The 18,947-nt window shown below is 60.7% G+C and overlaps 1 protein-coding gene across 4 annotated transcripts in view; it reads left to right on the forward strand.

Annotated features, from left to right (window-relative positions):
- The window catches only part of GSG1L (GSG1 like), a 167,632-nt gene that overhangs the window by 139,936 nt on the left and 8,749 nt on the right, over positions 1-18,947 (forward strand). For 2 of the 4 annotated variants that reach the window (XM_045572523.1, XM_045572522.1), the window contains 2 exons: positions 3,531-3,698; positions 14,232-14,311. In XM_045572523.1, coding sequence (XP_045428479.1) covers positions 3,531-3,698; positions 14,232-14,311 — 248 coding nt within the window. The remainder of the gene's footprint in view (positions 1-3,530; positions 3,699-14,231; positions 14,312-18,947) is intronic. The other 2 variants (XM_045572521.1, XM_045572520.1) reach the window with 1 other exon arrangement.

Below are 18,947 nucleotides of genomic sequence, written 5' to 3' on the forward strand. Positions count from 1 at the left end.
GCAGGCTCCATCCCCAGTGTGGGGTGTGTAAGAGGCAGCTGATCAATGATTCTCTCTCATCATTGATGTTTCTCTCTCTCTCTCTCTCTCTCTCTCTCTTTCTCTCTCTCTCTCTCTCTCTCTTTCTTCCTTTCTGAAATCAATAAAAATAAATTTTTAAAAAATGCCTAGACCTAATAAATGAATTCAGTACTATTTCAGGATACTAATTTGAACTACAAAAATCTATTATCCTATGTAATAATCCTATATAATAAAAGGGTAGTATGCAAATCGACCAAATGGCAGAACGACCGGAATGCCTGTGGCCCCTCACCCTAGCCGGCCCACCCCCAATGGCCCCCATCAGGGCAGGCCAGCAGGACCCCACCAGTGCACAAATTCATGCACTGGGCCTCTAGTAAGCTAGCAATGAGTAGTTGGACAAAACTAAATATACAATACCATTTACGCTGAAACAAGTGAAATACATAGTAATAAATCTAACAAAACATCTTCAGGATTTGAAGGCTGAAAACTACAAAATGCCAATGAAAGACGATCTAAATAAATGTAAAAAAACAACAACCATGTTTATGATAAAGATTTCAATGTCCCACAAATTCATATACAGGTTTAATGCAATTCCTATTAATATGTCAGTATGATAAAATTTATTAACAATGGCAAAATTTTCTACCTGGTTTGGCTCGCTGGATAGAGCCTCGGCCTGCAACTAAAGGGTCTCAGCTTCAATTCCAGTCCAGGGCACGTACCTCAGTTGCAGACTCAATCCCCAGCCCCGGTCAGGATAACTATGGGAGGCAATCAATCGGTTTGTCTCTCTCACGTCGATGTTTCTATCTCTGTGTCTTTCCCCCTCCCTCCTGCTCCTTCTAACAATCAATGGAAAAATATTCTCGGGAGAGGATTAATAACAACAAAAGAATGGCAAGGGAAACTAAAATAGCTAAAACAATTTTGACAAAGAAGAAAAATCGGGAGGAATCAGTGTACTCGATTTGAAGATTTATTGTATAGCTACAGTCTTCAGACGCTGTGGTGTTGGTGGGGAGAGAGACACCCAGACCAATGGAACAGAGCGAAGAATCCAGAAATAGACCCACACAAATATGCCCAACTGGTTTTTGACAAAGATGCAAATTCCTTCAGTGGAGGTGGGAATAGCCTTTCAACAAATGGCACTGGAGCTATTAGACATTCACAGGCAAAAAAAAAAAAAAAAAAAAAAAAAAATCATTCTTGATCTATGCTTCATATCCTGTATAAAATTTAACTCAAGTTGCATCATAGACTTAAACTAAAAATGTAAACCTATAAACTTTTTAGAAAAAAAAAATAGGAGAAAAATCTTGGGGATCTAGGCAAAGAGTTCTTAGACTTGACATCAAAAGCATTGGAAAAAAATGATTGATAATTGGATTTCATCATCATGAAATCCTTTTGCTCGGTGAAGGACCTTGGTGAGGGGTTGAAGACACGAGCTGCGAACGGAAAGAAGATATTTGCAAACCACGTACCTGACGAAGGACTGGTCTGCAGGCTGCACGGACAGGCTCAGAACGCAACGGAAAACAACAGCAATGACAAAGCGGTCAGGAAATCGGAGCAGACGTTTTGCCAGAGACGATTCCCAGACGGCAAGTTAGCAAATGAAAGGATGCCCAACGCCATTAGCCGTGAGGGCCAGCGGTGGAGCCGCAGGGGAGAGGCCACCACACGCCCGCAGAGCAGCTCCGATGGAGAACACTACAGGCCTGGCGGGGGGGCTCAGTGGGCTGAGCATCGTCCCTGCCCTGAAAGCTCCCCTCTCTCTCAAAACCAAAAAAAATAACATATTGGGAAACAAATAAATAAAGACATAAATAAAAGTTTAAAAAATAATGACACCACCCAGTGCTGGTGCGGATGTGGAGAAACTCCTGCATGTAAAGGAACATGATGTTAAACACACAACGTGCGTGGCCCTCCCGGGGACTATTCTGTATCCCACACACCCTGTGTGAGCCTCTTCCGTAAATTCTGGAAATGATACGATTATCGGAAGGAAGAGGTTGGGGGGAACGTGGGTGCGGCTGTGCGATGCCCCTGTTGGGCCCGGTGCTGGCTGTCCCGGTGCCTGTGGGGACCCTGGTACACACTGCAGGGGATTTGTGAGATGTTGCCGCTGGGGAAACGGGGGAGAGGGTGCCTGGGTCCCCCGCATCATTTCCCACAGCAGCTTGTGGGCCTGTAATTACCTTGACATTAAAAGTGTAATGTAAGCCGAAACCGGTTTGGCTCAGTGGTAGAGCGTCGGTCTGTGGACCGAAAGGTCCCTGGTTCGATTCCGGTCAAGGGCTTGTACGTTGGCTGTGGGCACATCCCCGGTAGGGGGTGTGCAAGAGGCAGCTGGTCTATGTTTCTCTCTCATCAACGTGTCTAGCTCTCTATCTCTCTCCCTTCCTCTCTGTAAAAAATCAATAAAGTATATATATTTTTAAAAAGTGTAACGTAAAAACCTGGCATAATGAGTCAGAGGGGGAAAGCCACAGAGAAGGACGGGGCGGGAGGGCAGTGGGTCTCCTTCTCCCACTGGCATCCAAGTGGGGAGCTGGACCCCCTCACAGGTAAGATCCCTGGTCCTAAGGCCCAGACATTCAAACAAACGAATGCAAAAAGGGGGGTTTATGGGAAGTAATGGTAGAAGGACTTTGCCACTGACAGAAACCCAATTCCTTAATTGGGGGAGGGGGGGGAAATCTGAAAACGGAATTTGGGTCCCCACACTTGAGAAGCCCGGGTACTGCTTAGCCCAGGGATCTGGTCCTTCCTCCTTGCTTCCTTCTCAGGGTCTGGGTGCTGGGACAGTCCCCAGGACTCCTGCTCACATCCCACTGGGGTGAAAGCTGAGTCAGGTAGACGCAGTCAGGGAAAACGGTGCTGATGGCGATGGTGGTCATGTTAGCCAGCCTTTCTGAGACACAGACTGCATGCAGCTCTGTTCCGAGCGGCCCTCCGGGCCAGCTGCTTTCCTCTGCAACCGTGCTGTGAGGTGTGGCCCCTGCGATGCCATTAAGACGGATGCGAGGATCACGAGGCTGAGAGGCAGCATCTTGCCCAAGGTCACACAGGAGCACAGGTCACTCCGCTCCCACAGGGCCTGGCTTCCAGGCTTCCTGCTGCCATTATCCTCACCATCAACCTCCACTCATCTCCTCGCATTCCCTTCCCCCAGCGTCCCAGCCCCCCTCCACAAACCCTTCCTGGTCGGCCACGGCTCAGACCCAACACACGTCGCTGTCTGAGGCTGTGGTACCCGCCCTGTGTTGGCCCTGCATCTTGCCCCTGAGGGATGGGCTCGGCCAGGCCTGCATCACTCGGTGCAGATAATGCTGCTCCCACCTCAGCCCTCGAGGGGGCAGGACTGTGTCCTGTTCTTGGCCAGGCGGCACTTGCTTAAGCCTGGCCCCAAAGAGGCAGCGAGCCGGGGAGCGGCCCCATTAGCCCGGCAGCAGCTGCTCACGGGCACCTCTCTCCTGTCTCCGCAGCCTGGCGTGGGGCTCCTTCACCTGCTGCATGGCCGCCTCCGTGACCACGCTCAACTCCTACACCAAGACGGTCATCGAGTTCCGCCACAAGCGCAAGGTGTTTGAGCAGGGCTACCGGGAGGAGCCGACCTTCACCGAGCCCGAGGCCATCAAGTACTTCCGGGAGAGGTCAGTGCACGGGATGCCTCCGGCCGGGGCCTGGCCTCGTGGCCACAGGCTCCCGGCAGCACTGGACGGAGAGGTCCGCCAGAGGTGCAGGGGGCAGGGGAAGGCAGGTTGGGTGAGGTGCAGTGTGGACTCCACGATGTGAGAACGTCTGGGGAGTCCTCATGTTGATGGGCCGTGTGACTGGCCTTGAGCTCAGGCGATCAGAGCGGGAAGTGAGCGGGAAGGGGATCAAGTTGGAGCGTTTGCCTTTGAGTCCAGACCTCGTAGAACCACACAGAGGCGGGACCAAGGTCTCCATCCTGGACTTGGTCACAACACTGCATGAGAAGAGGACCCAGCAGGGGGGTTGGTGACGGGTCCTGGCAGAGGGCCAGGACCAAACCTGATCACCTGAGTCCTTGGTGTCTGCTGGGGATAGGGGAGGTGACAATAAGTGGTAGGTGGTTGGTTGAATGGTTGGTTGGATGGATGGATGGATGGATGCATATATAATGGATGATTGGATGGATGATGGATGGATAGATGCATGGAGGATGGAGGATTGGATGGGTGGATGCATGTGTGGGTGGGATGGGTAGATAAATGTATGGATGATTGGATGGATGCATAGATGGATAGATGCGTGGGTAATGGGTGATTGGATGGATGATGGTTGGATGGATGATGGATGGATAGATGCATGGATGATTGGATGGATGGTGGATGGATAGATGCATGGGAAATGAGTGATAGGATGGATGATGTATGGGTGATGGATGGATGAATGGATGGATGGATGATGGATGGATAGATGCATGGATGATTGGATGGATTATGGATGGATAGATGCATGGGTAATTGGTGATTGGATGGATGATGGATGGGTGATGGATGGATGGATGATGGATGGATAGGTGCCTGGATGATTGGATAGATGATGGATGGATAGATGCATGGATGATGGATGATTGGATGGGTGGATGAATGTGTGGATGGGTGATGAATGATGGATGGATGGATGATGGGTGGATGGATACATGGATGATTGGATGGATGATGGATGGATAGATTTATGGGTAATGGGTGATTGGATGGATGATGGATGGATAGATACATGGATGATTGGATGGGTGGATACATGTGTGGGTGGGTGATGAATGGATGATGTATGGGTGATGGATGAATGGATGGATGATGGATGGATAGATGCATGGATAATGGATGATTGGATGGATGATGGATGCATGCGTGCATGCATGGGTGGATGATGGATGTGTGGACAGTTAGCGTATTTTCTGGGACCACCTCCTAAATAAGCTATTTTACCCAAATTCTTATCTCTGGGGAGTGATTGGACAAGCACTGATGCCTTCAGTGGAAGGAAAGCAAAAGGCCCCAGGACTGAGTCTGAGGAGTCTGAGGGGCAGTGTTGAGGGGGCGGACTCTGCTGGACCCATGGGAGGCTTTCAATCCAAGGAGTCACATGGTGGAGCTTCTCTCTGACTTACAGATGCCATTGACATCCTGCCACACGGCCTCCTTTCTGTTCCTTGAACACTGCAAGCTCAACCCTACCCCAGGGCCTTTGCACCTGCTGTGTCCCTGCCTGGAACACTCACATGGCTGGCTCACTCAGGCCTCTGTGCAGGGAGGCTTCCTTAGTCAATTGGTCTAAATTTGCACACTTCAGGCACTCTTCAGCCCACTGCTATTTTTCGATAGCACCAATACAACCTAACATCATTCTGTTTGCTATCTGTTTGGTAGTTTGCAGGCCGAGCTCCATGAGACAGGCCTTTGCTGTTTTGTCCTGTTTTCTGTGCACCTAAAGCTGGGCGGGGTACCTAGGAGGCACTCATCACACTGTGTGTGTGTGTGAGCCACGGGATTCTTCTCTTTGGAGACCTCAGCCCTGCCTGCCTTGTGCCTTTCAGCTCAAGCCCCTCCATCCCTGAGCCATTTAGCATCCAGCACCCCCCCACCAAGTCCCCGGTCTGGTGTTCAGATCCAGGCCAGTCAGCTGTGGCCAGGGAGGTCAGGCCGACCGGGCACATGGGCCTGCCTCTCCCACAGCTGTGGCCGAAGCATGTCCACTAGGAAAGGGGCAATGGATGGCATAGAGGGACCCAGGGTGGGCACTCAGGGACGTTTATAGAAGCCACATGAGCAGCCCGATGTCTAAACTCACCCCATTAGCCCGGCAGCAGCTGTCCCCTCGGCCTGGAGAGCCTGGGACGCCGTGGGTAGCTTGTTTGCTGACGCAGAAAGCAGGACGCTCAGTACCCAGAATTCCGCTTGCTGGTGCCCCGTTCGAATGGCCCCAGCGACGCGGGAAGAGAGCCAGGGTCCTGCTTGCCCACGTTTTCTCCCTGAGGAGCGGGGTGGCCGTGGGGGGTGGAGGGCCCTCACCTTTGTTTCCCATTTCTGTTGCTTTGCTGCTGTGGGACTCGGGCCATCTCCTCTGACCCCAGTGGAGGGCTCTTGGTGTCCTGGGAAGGAAGGCTCGACTCTGACAAGCCAGGGACGTGCTGGGCACAGTGGCGGGCACACGGAGAGTGCTCGGTGCATGCCTGTGCCCGGCCCTTCTGCCACTGGTGCAGAGGAGGAAGCTCGGGAACGGTTAACTGGGGACGAGATGGAGACGGCGTGTTAGATATTAGGACGTTAATAAATCACGTTCATAAGCACAGCTGGCACTCCCTACATGCTTTAGATGTTCATCCCCGACACCTCTGGGCGGTAGTAGGTATCCCTGTACCCCCATCTTATAGCTGCAAAACCGAGGCACAGAGAGGCGTAGTGACCTGCCCAAGGTCACAGCTGGGGGCTGGTCAGGATCTCTGCCCAGCGCTGAGGGGGGTCCCTGAGGCTCCCAGCGGGAGGGCAGGCAAGGTGCGAGGCAGCCAGAGGGCGGAGGGTGTGGGAGGAGACAAGCCCGGGGCGGGAGGTGGGGGGTGCGAGGTCTCCCAGCCGCCCCGCTGGTCCTGTCAGAGGAGAGGCAGGAGTGGCCCCACCTCACCCCGCCTCTCCCGCTTCCGCCCCAACGCTGCTCCACCCGGGGCTGTTGGGGTTTCTGTGCAGGAGCGAGCCTGCTGGGGAGATCCTGAGCGGTGGGAAATGGTGTGTGCTTGTGTGTGTGTGTGTGTGTGTACACATGTGTGTGTGTACGTGTGTGCTGGGGCCAGGGTGCACACGTGGGGTTTGTGCTTGTATGTGTGTGTGTGTGTGTGTGTACACATGTGTGTGTGTACGTGTGTGCTGGGGCCAGGGTGCACACGTGGGGTTTGTGCTTGTATGTGTGTGTGTGTGTGTGTGTACACATGTGTGTGTGTACGTGTGTGCTGGGGCCAGGGTGCACACATGGGGTTTGTGCTTGTATGTGTGTGTGTGTGTGTGTGTGTACACATGTGTGTGTGTACGTGTGTGCTGGGGCCAGGGTGCACACGTGGGGTTTGTGCTTGTATGTGTGTGTGTGTGTGTGTGTGTGTGTGTGTACACATGTGTGTGTGTACGTGTGTGCTGGGGCCAGGGTGCACACGTGGGGTTTGAGGCGCACTCTGTCCCCATGACTGAGCAGCCTCACTGGCTAGAAGAAACTTCTGGAACTAAATTCTCCTGGTGTCACCCTCTCTGTGTGTGTGTGTGTGTGTGTGTGTGTGTGTGTGTGTGATGGAAGATGCTAGCATGCCATCTCCATCTCTGCCTGGAGCACCCCATTGCCCCCTCTCTGCCTGGAGCACCCCATTGCCCCCTCTCTGCCTGGAGCACCCCATTTCCCCCTCTCTGCCTGGAGCACCCCATTGCCCCCTCTCTGCCTGGAGCACCCATTGCCCCCTCTCTGCCTGGAGCACCCCATTGCCCCCTCTCTGCCTGGAGCACCCCATTGCCCCCTCTCTGCCTGGAGCACCCCCATTGCCCCCTCTCTGCCTGGAGCACCCCATTGCCCCCTCTCTGCCTAAAGCACCCCATTTCCCCCTCTCTGCCTGGAGCACCCATTGCCCCCTCTCTGCCTGGAGCACCCCATTTTCCCCTCTCTGCCTGGAGCACCCCATTGCCCCCTCTCTGCCTGGAGCACCCCATTGCCCCCTCTCTGCCTGGAGCACCCATTGCCCCCTCTCTGCCTGGAGCACCCCATTTCCCCCTCTCTGCCTGGAGCACCCCATTGCCCCCTCTCTGCCTGGAGCACCCCATTGCCCCCTCTCTGCCTGGAGCACCCCATTGCCCCCTCTCTGCCTGGAGCACCCCATTTCCCCCTCTCTGCCTGGAGCACCCCCATTGCTCCCTCTCTGCCTGGAGCACCCCATTGCCCCCTCTCTGCCTGGAGCACCCCCATTGCCCCCTCTCTGCCTGGAAAACCCCCATTACCCCCTCTCTGCCTGGAGCACCCCCATTGCCCCCTCTCTGCCTGGAGCACCCCATTGCCCCCTCTCTGCCTGGAGCACCCCCATTGCTCCCTCTCTGCCTGAGCACCCCATTTCCCCCTCTCTGCCTGGAGCACTCCATTGCCCTCTCTCTGCCTGGAGCACCCCATTTCCCCCTCTCTGCCTGGAGCACCCCCATTGCTCCCTCTCTGCCTGGAGCACCCCATTGCCCCCTCTCTGCCTGGAGCACCCCCATTGCCCCCTCTCTGCCTGGAAAACCCCCATTACCCCCTCTCTGCCTGGAGCACCCCCATTGCCCCCTCTCTGCCTGGAGCACCCCATTTCCCCCTCTCTGCCTGGAGCACCCCCATTGCTCCCTCTCTGCCTGAGCACCCCATTGCCCCCTCTCTGCCTGGAGCACCCATTGCCCCCTCTCTGCCTGGAGCACCCCATTGCCCCCTCTCTGCCTGGAGCACCCCATTGCCCCCTCTCTGCCTGGAGCACCCCCATTGCCCCCTCTCTGCCTGGAGCACCCCATTGCCCCCTCTCTGCCTAAAGCACCCCATTTCCCCCTCTCTGCCTGGAGCACCCATTGCCCCCTCTCTGCCTGGAGCACCCCATTTTCCCCTCTCTGCCTGGAGCACCCCATTGCCCCCTCTCTGCCTGGAGCACCCCATTGCCCCCTCTCTGCCTGGAGCACCCATTGCCCCCTCTCTGCCTGGAGCCCCCCATTTCCCCCTCTCTGCCTGGAGCACCCCATTGCCCCCTCTCTGCCTGGAGCACCCCATTGCCCCCTCTCTGCCTGGAGCACTCCATTGCCCTCTCTCTGCCTGGAGCACCCCATTTCCCCCTCTCTGCCTGGAGCACCCCCATTGCTCCCTCTCTGCCTGGAGCACCCCATTGCCCCCTCTCTGCCTGGAGCACCCCCATTGCCCCCTCTCTGCCTGGAAAACCCCCATTACCCCCTCTCTGCCTGGAGCACCCCCATTGCCCCCTCTCTGCCTGGAGCACCCCATTTCCCCCTCTCTGCCTGGAGCACCCCCATTGCTCCCTCTCTGCCTGAGCACCCCATTTCCCCCTCTCTGCCTGGAGCACCCCATTGCCCCCTCTCTGCCTGGAGCACCCCCATTGCCCCCTCTCTGCCTGGAGCACCCCCATTGCCCCCTCTCTGCCTAGAGCACCCCCATCCTGGCCCGTCTTCCCGCAATTATTCCTGCAGCTCGGGGGGTGCGGGGGGCACACACATGCCCACTCCCTCCCTGTTCAGGAGTATGCAGAGGGGGGCAGTGGTGGCAGGGGAAGCCTCTCTGAGGGAGCCTCTGGCCCTGTTACTGGCAGGTCTGTCAGGCCAAGGTCACCTTTGCCCTCTGGGAGCTGCCTCCCCCCCCCCCCCCCGTGCTCCCCGCTGTGGCCGGCTCCCCGCTCTGTCCTCGGGGCCAAGGCCGGGGCTGACAGCCCGAGGCGGGAGCGTGCCCGCTGGGCCGGCCGGTGCGGCTGGGGGTGGGGGCTCCCTAATGCCGGCGATTGCTTTTCTCGGAATAATACCGCCAGGCGGTTCCGAAACCATCTCCAGGCGATGGTATCGAGGCGTTTCTTTTAAAACTCAATATCGGAGCCGGGAGAAGACTGCGGGCCTCGGGGACGGGCAGGGCCTGCCGCGCGAGCTTTGTCTCCTGGGCCGGCGTTCTGTCCGGGAGGGTGCCGCTCGCTCGTAAAATGGAGAAGAAAAGAGGACCCTCAGAGAACCCATTTATCCTCCCCCTCGAATGGCCCTGACGCCAGGTCTGTGTTCCTGCCTGCGGCCACTCATCTGCGACGTTCCTTTCATTCCCGCCCTGGCTCTGCGGAAACGGAGGCTGGAAAATCGCCATTCCCTGTCCCCGCACTGGGCCCGAGCCCCCCCCCAGCCCTGCCAGCCCTCAGCCTCCCTTCCGCTGCTCTGCCTGAGGGTCACTGCCCAGCGGCCCTGGCACCTCATCACTCTGATTGGGGCCATTGAAACCGCCGTGTCCCCTCCCGTCTCTCCCCCTCAGGAGTGGGGAGCATGGGGAGCCCTCACCAGCCCCCACAGTTAGATCAGTCGGTGGCTGACCGAGGCCCTAAGGGAAGGTGGAAGTCAGACCAGTCCTTGTGGTGGGAACTGACCAGTGGGAAGGACAGCTGCTTCCAGTTCCTCCTAAACACCAGTGGCCGGGGCGGGGGGTGGGGGGATGAGGAGGGGTTTGGGGGAGGGCTTGCTGGCTGGCAGGGCTGTGGGTGGTCTCATGCCTGGCCTCATGCCCGACCGTCACCACTGCTGCCCCCTGGTGATGCCCTTGCAGGCAGTCCCTGGCGCCGTGAGGGGGTGACTGGGCCTAAGCCTGCAGAGGCCCCGAGCGCCCAGAGCAGCCCAGGGCCTGGCTCCTCAAAGGTGACCGGCCGACGGCATGAGCCTCGCCCGGAAGCTGTTAAACGCAGACGCTCGGCCCTGCCTGCCCGGTCAGGCCTGCACTGGGCCGGCTCCTGGGGGCCCTGGGGGCACTGCCGGTGCCGGAGCCCTGGCTGGAGGGCGGGCAGGGGCCGCGGCTCAGGCCCAGAGGAGGGCGTGGCAGGCAGAGGCGCCCGGGAGGAGGGTGCCAGCCAGCCCCCGATGCCAGGCGGTCCTGCGGGCGCCCACGTGCCCGGGCGTGGGACACAAGGACGGACACGGAGACGAGGGTGGGGAAGCGTTTGCTGCGAGTGATATCGCTGCTGCGCCCACGCCTGCCCTTTGTGGGTGCGTTTTCACTTCACCTTCCGGTTTAGCGTATTTTACCTAAAAGGAGGTGCCAGGTAGATTGAAAATGAAGGCGGAGGCCCAGATCTTTGTCACAGGATTGGAGAAGCCGGGCACGTAGACTGTCAGTTCGCACACCAGGAAGTGCCTGGCACGGGGCAGTGGCCAGGCCGGGCCATGAGGGGGCCGGGCTGTGAGGAGCCCCCCCCCCCCCCGGGAGGAGCCGTGGGGAGCCCTGTGCCAGGAGGCAGGCATGAGACCTGTGGCCCTCGGGCAGCACCAGGCCTGGCCCACAGCAGCTGCTCCCTCACTGGCAGGTGTCCTTCGACATGTTAGCTATTGAACTCCGGGTGTCTTAGCCACAAGGTCTGAGTGATGGGGAGAGCAGGGGCATGCCGGGCGGGGCTGGCTCTTGCCTTAAACGTCAACGCCTTTGCCCACTGGCCCACCCCCAGGCGGGGGCTGTCAGCGGCCCCAGGAGGGGCCCAGCAGGAGGCCGGGAGGGGGGTGACTTCAGCGGAAGAAGCCCCAGGACCTGGGAGCCTAGATGGTCAAGGTTAAGGCTGTGAGACGCAGGCAGCCATGGCGGGGGCCGGTGTCCGCTGACCCACAGGCAGGCGCGCCGGGAGGAGGATGGGCTCGGGGGCCTGTCCAGTGGCTGGAGTCCAGCACAGCCCCTGGCCGCGCCCCCTCCCCCCACAAGCACCTCTGAGGGGGGCGCAGCTCCTTGCTGGGCGCGCAGGCAGCATTGCTCAGAAGAGCGAAAACACGGGAAGCCACCCGAACGCTCGTCGGTAGGGCGTTGGATATGGTCATCTTCACAAGCGACTTTCAGGAAAAGACACGTGTGAGGTTTACACGTACTGGTATAGAAAGAGGTGGGAAACTCCTGGGTAAGTTATAAAAAAATCAGGTTACAAAAAGGCGTGTTGAATGTGAGGCTATTAATGTAGGGATTAATTCTGAGAAGCGCTGCTCCTCGGAGGCGTAGTTACAGGACTGCTCTCCCGGTGTGGTGGGAGGGTTTTTCAACAAACCTGTGCTCTCCGGAGAGTAGCAGAGACGTTCCGGTAACAGACAGAGGGAACGTCTTCCCTGATGTGACCTTCGCAGCGTCCGCCCTCGGCCTCCCGGCCACAGAGGCCTGTGGGCCAGGCTGTGCCCAGAGCTCGCCCCTGCAGCCAGGCCGCCCCTTGTGCGGACAGCGTGGGCAGGCCTCAGTGGCCCCCGGCCCACGCCTGTCATTTCCAAACTGGCGTGCCAGCTCGCCTCCCCCTAGACGGGGCTGCGCAGGAACAAGAGGTGAAAGGACAAAGCAGATAATGGGGGGTGGGGTGGGGAGACATTTGCTTGGCGAGGATGGAGACCCCTGGCATGGGGCTGAGGGGTGCAGTGGATGGTGAGAGGGGAGGAACGAGGGCACAGAGAGCGTGTGGAGGCCCGGGGAGAGAGGTGTGGGGAGGGAGGTGGGGAGGGAGGTGTGAAGGGAGGTGGGGAGGGAGGTGAGGGGAGGGAGGTGTGGAGGGAGGTATGGAGGGAGGTGTGGAGGGAGGTGGGGAGGGAGGTGTGGGGAGGGAGGTGGGGAGGAAGGTGTGGGGAGGGAGGTGTGGGGAGGGAGGTATGGAGGGAGGTGTGGGAGGGAGGGGGTGTGGGGAGGGAGGTGGGAGGGAGGTGTGGGGAGGGAGGTGTGGAGGGAGGTGTGGAGGGAGGTGTGGGGAGGGAGGTGTGGAGGGAGGTGTGGAGGGAGGTGTGGGGAGGGAGGTGTGGAGGGAGGTGTGGGGAGGGAGGTGAGGGAGGGAGGTGTGGGGAGGGAGGTGTGGAGGGAGGTGTGGAGGGAGGTGTGGAGGGAGGTGTGGGGAGGGAGGTGTGGAGGGAGGTGGGGAGGGAGGTGTGGGAGGGAGGTGTGGGGAGGGAGGTGTGGAGGGAGGTGGGGAGGGAGGTGTGGGGAGGGAGGTGTGGAGGGAGGTGTGGAGGGAGGTGGGGAGGGAGGGGTGGGGAGGGAGGTGTGGAGGGAGGTGTGGAGGGAGGTGTGGAGGGAGGTGGGGAGGGAGGTGTGAGGAGGGAGGTGTGGAAGGAGGTGGGGAGGGAGGTGTGTGGAGGGAGGTGGGGAGGGAGGTGTGGGGAGGGAGGTGGGGAGGGAGGTGTGTGGAGGGAGGTGGGGAGGGAGGTGTGGGGAGGGAGGTGTGGGAGGGAGGTGGGGAGGGAGGTGGGGAGGGAGGTGTGTGGAGGGAGGTGGGGAGGGAGGTGTGGGGAGGGAGGTCTGGGACGGCTGTGAGGGGCTTAAAGGCAGGGAGGGGAGGTATCAGGATGCGGGCCAGCGGTGGAGCTGGGTGCTCGTAGGGAACACAGTGATTGCCCCGGAGTCTTCGGGGGGCCAGGCTGCGTTTCACTGAGGGGGATGCACATTTGGGCTGCGATTTATGTGGGTTGTGAGTGGGTGAGTGCCGTGTGGGCCCGTGGCCCTGCCGCTCTCGGCTCCATCATCGGCGGGGTGGGGCGGGGCGGGGCGGGGCGGGGCGGGGTGTCTGGGCCTGGAGCCGCCGCCCCCCTGGCCGTGTCAGCTCCTGCCTCATGGCCCAGGGCCCTCGGAGCGGGGGAGCTGGGCTGCCAGAGGAGGAGGCCGTGACCGTATCCCTCGGTGGCGCTGGCGGGAGAAGCGGGCGCTGTTTGGATGTGGACGTGGCTTTAGGAAGGGCTTTCGTGTCGTCAGGCAAAGGGACACGGTAATAAGTCCATCGCCCAAACCAGGAAACGGAAATGGAAAAAGGAAGCTCCGGATTTAACCCCGCGTAGTTTCTTACCTGGGGTTCAGCGCCATCAGGCTTCTGATATACCTTCCGCTAAATAAGTGTGTTTGTTGTTAATCCTCACTACGGATATTTTCCCCGGTTGCTTTTTAGAGAGAGTGGAAGTGAGGAAGGGAGGGGAGAGAGAGTGAGAGAGAGAGAAACATTGATGTGAGAGAGACACACTGATGGGTTGCCTCCCCCATGCACCCAACTGGGGCTGGGGATGAACCTGCAACCCAAGTACGTGCCCTCGCCTGGGAATCGAACCTGAGACTCTTCGGTCCAAGGACCAACGCTCTAACCACTGAGCAACAGGCCAGAGCCAACCAAATTACTTTTGCAGGTCCGTGCATCATGCTTCACACACATCAAACCCCTCGCCTTCCCTTGCAGCCTGCCGTCTGCAGGTAACCGGGCCTCCCTTGGTGAGCGCACGCACGTGGACTTGCACCCGGTGCTGCCTCTAACTCACCAGCTGTCGCGTTCGTCAGCGTTCGTCAGTCCGGTCCCCTCGGCGCCTCCGTTTCTCCGTCGGGAAGCGGGAAGGATGCTCCCCGGGCGGGGGGAGGGCAGAGTGCGCTCCGGAGGTGCTGTGCCGGCCCGCCCGCTCAGCCCCTCCTCACACAGGCCCCGGCTTCTGTCTCTGCAGGTTCGACAAGCGGGACCGGCGTGAGGAGGAGGGCCTGCACCTGGACTGCCGCCACGAGAGATACGAGCGGTACCCAGCCCGTAAGTGCCTCGTCCCCGAGCCTGTGCCGACGGGCCGTCTCGAGGGGGAGCCCCGAGAGGAGCCGGGGCCCTCTCCCCGGCCTGCAGGCCCTGCAGATGGGGAGACAGGCGGAGTCAGCGGAGCGAGGCCTCTGCAGGCCGCGGCGGCCCTCACTGGGGCGAGGGGGTGCTAAGCAAGCCGGAGGGGGCTGAGAGCTGCGGACAGGCGGAGCTGAAGTCCGGCCTGGGCCGCCATCGGCCCCCAGAGACGCGGCAGGGGAGGTCCGTGGGCAGGATTTGTCTGAGCTGCGGATGCCCAAGGTCACAGCTGTGGCCAGGAAGGTCAGGCCTGGTGTGCCTCGCTGCGGGGGACACAGACAGAGTCCAGGGCTCCCGCTCGGAAAAGTCCTGTCTGGGCCGGAAAGCAGAGGGAGGCAGAGAGAGCAGGACCGCTGCGGACAGGAAGGGGAAGAGCTGACGGGAGACCTGAGTGAAAGGGGCGGCATTTCCGAGGAGCCCTGGATGCCCTGCCCCCGTGTGCTCCCCGCCCAGCTGCCATCGGGGGGCTTCTCCTGCCTGACCTCCTGTTCTCGCCGCCCCAAGCCCTCCAGAGAGTGCACTCCACAGTCTGCAGACGAGGAAACTGAGGCCAGAGAGGAGGAGGAGGAGGGACCTGCCTAAGGGCTCACAGCTCAGAGTGCGTGGCAGAGCGGGCGGAGCAGGCGCTGCCGGTGCCCGCCCATCGCAGCCCTCGTGAAGCTCAGTGGCTCCCAGCCGCCAGAGCCCAGGCTTCGGCCCCTGTGCCCCTCCCTCGCCCCAGGCTGGGGTCTGCAGGAGGCCTGTGCTTTGCACCTCACGGTCGTCCCTCCTTTTGAATTCCTACCTCCTTGGGGTCTGCTTCTGGGGAGACTCAGACTGAGACAGGGACGATTTAAACTCAGGCCTGTCTGACTCCAGCTCCTGTGATCTTAGCAGCGGAGTGAGAATGGCTGAGCCTGGAGGGAGCGGATGGAGGAGGGGGCCGGCAGGCCTGCTGGAGAGGGGAGGGGAGGGGAGGGGAGGGGAGGGGAGGGGAGGGGAGGGGAGGGGAGAGGGCCTGGCTTCTCTGGGAGGAAAGGGGCTCTTGCAGGAGCCACGGGCCAGGAGGGCGACAGGAGGTGGCTCCTGGGCGGACCTGGGCTCACACCCTGGCCAGTGGCAGGTGTCTGTGCCAGGGCGGAGGGCTTCCTGGAAGAAGGGGTGAGAACCGGGTGGGGAGGCAGCTGGGAGCACACGCCTCAGAGAGAAGCCAGCAGAGAGCCCAGGACTCCTACGGCAGGGGCAAAGGGAGAGCCGGGCCCAGGGCGGAGTGCCCCTGGCCCCCGCTGGGCTGAGCCGCGCAGACCCCTGCGGGGTGGGCAGGAGACCCTGCAGGAAGAAGTCAGGGGCTCTTGGGGGGCAGCTGGGGAGCTGGAAAGAGGGAAGGCCGCAGGGACAGCCCGGTCCTGGCAGACAGCCTGGAATTAAGAATGAGGAGACCCAGGCAGGGGCCACGGGAGACCTGCTGCCCCTGCCCAGGTCCCACAGCCGCTCCCTCCCCCCCGGTGCACAGCTCGCCTCCTGACACACTGGCTGGGTCAGCAGCCTGCAGAGCCACCTGCGTCCTTCACCAGTGCTCCCTGCGTCTGCTCTGAGCTGGGCCGGGCTGGTCTGACGGACCAAGGGGGCAGGCGGGCACAGACCCGGGAGCTGGCAGTCTGGGGGGAGGAGCAAAGGGAACCCACAAACACACAAGACCACCTCAGGGGCAGCGGGCAGCGGGCGATGGAGGAGGAAGCAGCCGGCCGCGCCTGTGGAGCCTCATCTGAAGGATGAGAAGGGGTCGGTTGATAAAGAGCCGGGTGGAGGGCCGGAGGCACAGCCTGGGGCAGGAGCAGCCAGGCTGGGCGCCAGGTGGCCAAGGGGAGGTGGTGGGAGTGGGAGGCGGGCTGGAGGTGGGGGGCCGCCGTAGGAAGAGGGGGTGTGGTGGGGACTCCGGCATTTGAGCAGGGAAGAGACTATTCAGATTATACATCTACGTCTGTACTGCACACCGAGGTCTACGCAGGCAGGGACAAGCAGGTTACAGCTGCGAGCGCGCAGTGGTTATTCCGGCATTACTGCATGTTAACCGCCCAGTGTGGGCCTGCTTATTCCTCAGTCTGTCTGTGTGTCCCTGTCCTTATCCGTCCATCCCTCCACCTGCAGGCGGGAGGGCGGGAGGGGAGCTAAACACGGCGGCATAGCTTAGCGGGTGTTGCTCTCATCCCTGGGAGAGACGGCAGTGGCCAGAGATGGACCGGAGATCAAAGTGTGTGTGGGGGCATTCTGTGGGGAGGCCAGCGGTGTGCCCACCTCTGTGCCGTGGGAGGACAGGTGTGTGGGCACAATGGCTTCGCCCACGTCCAGTCTGGAGCCAGTGGAAAGCAAGGGGCAGCCAGGCCCTTCAGGGGAAAGGGGGAGAGAGGGGAGAAGCAGTGAGGTCCTAACTCCCTGGAGCCCAAGGAGATCTGAGAAGCAGGGGGACAGACAGGGGGACAGACAGGAGGACAGACGACGGGCTGTGAAAAGCTGTCAGCTGCCCCTCTCCCAAGGCCCCACTCTCAGCCCCTCAGACCCGCCCGTCCCAGTGTGGGCCTGCTTATTCCTCAGTCTGTCTGAGTGTCCCTGTCCTTATCCGTCCCTCCCTCCACCTGGCAGGCGAGCCTTTCACTGGGAGCCTGGCGGGCAGCGACGCTGACTCTCCCGGGGGTCGGGGAGGCGCTGGGGACCCAGAGTTAAAAGAACGAGAAAGAGCTGGTTTGGCTCAGTGGATAGAGCCTCAGCCTGCTGACTGAAGGGTCCCAGGTTCGATTCCCATCAAGGGCACATGCCCAGGCTGTGGGCTCTATCCCCATTGGGGGGCGCACAGGAGGCAGCTGATCAGTGGTTCTCTCTCATCACTGATGTTTCTCTCCTCCTCCCTGGAATCAATCGATGTAGACAGAAAAGAGCGAGGAAGACAAGGTCCCGTCTGCTGCCGGAGCTGAGGGATGCCCATGTGCCGTCACTTTAATTGTCCTAAAGGGGCTGCGTCTGTGGCCACGGGAAAGCGGTTCATTCATTCACTTACTAGTGAACAAACCTTTACTGCAGACGCTGCCCTGGTGGGGCCGTGCTGAGCGCGGGGAGAGATGAGGCTCGCTCCCGGGCCGGCAGCTCCCAGCCACCGCTGCGCCCTGCAGCCCTGAGCTCCACGGGGTCAGCCAGGCGCCTGGTCTGGCCGGGGTGAGGGTGGGTGCAGGAGAGGGAGGCCCGGGCAGGGGGCTTCTCAGGGTGGTCCGACCTGCTGGAACCCCAGGAACCAGCGGGAAGGGTCAGGCCCCAGGTCTGCTGCTGTACCTCAGCCTGGCGCACCCGCAGCGGGCAGCACCTCCACCCACTCCCTTAACCTAAACACGGCCCGCCCCACAGACAGGGGCAGTGAGGCCCCGGAGGGGCGCCGTGCCAGGGGGTGGCCGGGCTGGGATTGCATGGGGCCCGTCTGGCTCCAGAGGCCGCACCCTGAGCTGCCACCTGCCCGTCAGCGGGGCCCCGTGGGGGGACACCCCCCTGCCAGGCGGGCAGCCTGTGAGGGCACAGGGCGCAGCCACAGAGAACTGGGTCCTCACAGAGCCCGCGGCCGGGAGAGCAGCCGGTCGGACCTTCTGGGGTGGCGCAGGCTCCAGAGCGCAGCCTCTTCGCCGCCCGGGGGGTTTGGCGAGACTGTTTCGGAGATGCCCGGGCGGGTTCTGCAGCACGGTCTGCACCAGCGGCTGCTCAGCGTTGGTGGCGGGCTGACGTTGGGCACCGGGACGGGGAGGAAGGGTGCTGGAGCCGAGCATCACACACGGGCTGTGAGCCGGTCTCTGCTGAGCCCCTCGCAGGCACACCCACGGCAGCAGCCCGGGGAGGGAGGACGGCCATGGTGCACCGGGAAGCAAAGGCGCCGGAAGACAGAGGGCTGGGCGGCGATCTCAGTCCCCGGGGGCTCAGCACAGCCTCTGGCAGAGCTCCCCTCCCCTGGGGGCCAGCTGTCCCGCTCTGGCGCCCTGGCCCCTCGGCCCCGGCCCTCTCCCCCTGGCCTCTCCCAAGCAGATGAGCACGGCCTTCCCAGGGCCTCTGCGCCTGCTGTCCTCTCTGCCCGGGATGCTCTCCCTCGCCGCCCTGCACGGCTGGCTCCCTCTCACCTCTGGTCTCGGCCAGCAGGCCACTGGCCCCGAGAAGCTGCCCCCGCTGCCCGCCATCGCTGGCCTTCTGTCCTTCCGAGTGTCTGTCTGGCTCGGACCTCTCACACGGACAGGCCTGCGTGGGGCTCTGCTGTCTCTCTCCGCTGGGTTCCCTGAGAACAGGCACCCTGTCTCGTCCTGCCCGCGTCTGTATCCGGGAGCCTAGGACAATGCGTGGCACGCAGTAGGTACTCCACAGTAGCACACAGTAGGGACTCCGCGGCTGGCTCGACCTCCCATCCCCTCCTGCTCCTTCCCGTTCCAGCAGCCACCATGGCATGAGCAGGGCCGTTTGCGTTGGGTTACCTTAAATGGGTTACTGTTTCTCCGGCTGCTGTGATATGGATTCTGCCACAGTTTTTTTTTTATTTTATTTTTTCCTGAGGAAAGCG

This window comes from Pipistrellus kuhlii, unplaced genomic scaffold (assembly GCF_014108245.1).
Source record: "Pipistrellus kuhlii isolate mPipKuh1 unplaced genomic scaffold, mPipKuh1.p scaffold_m20_p_48, whole genome shotgun sequence".
In the NCBI taxonomy this organism is placed as follows: Eukaryota; Metazoa; Chordata; class Mammalia; order Chiroptera; family Vespertilionidae; genus Pipistrellus; species Pipistrellus kuhlii.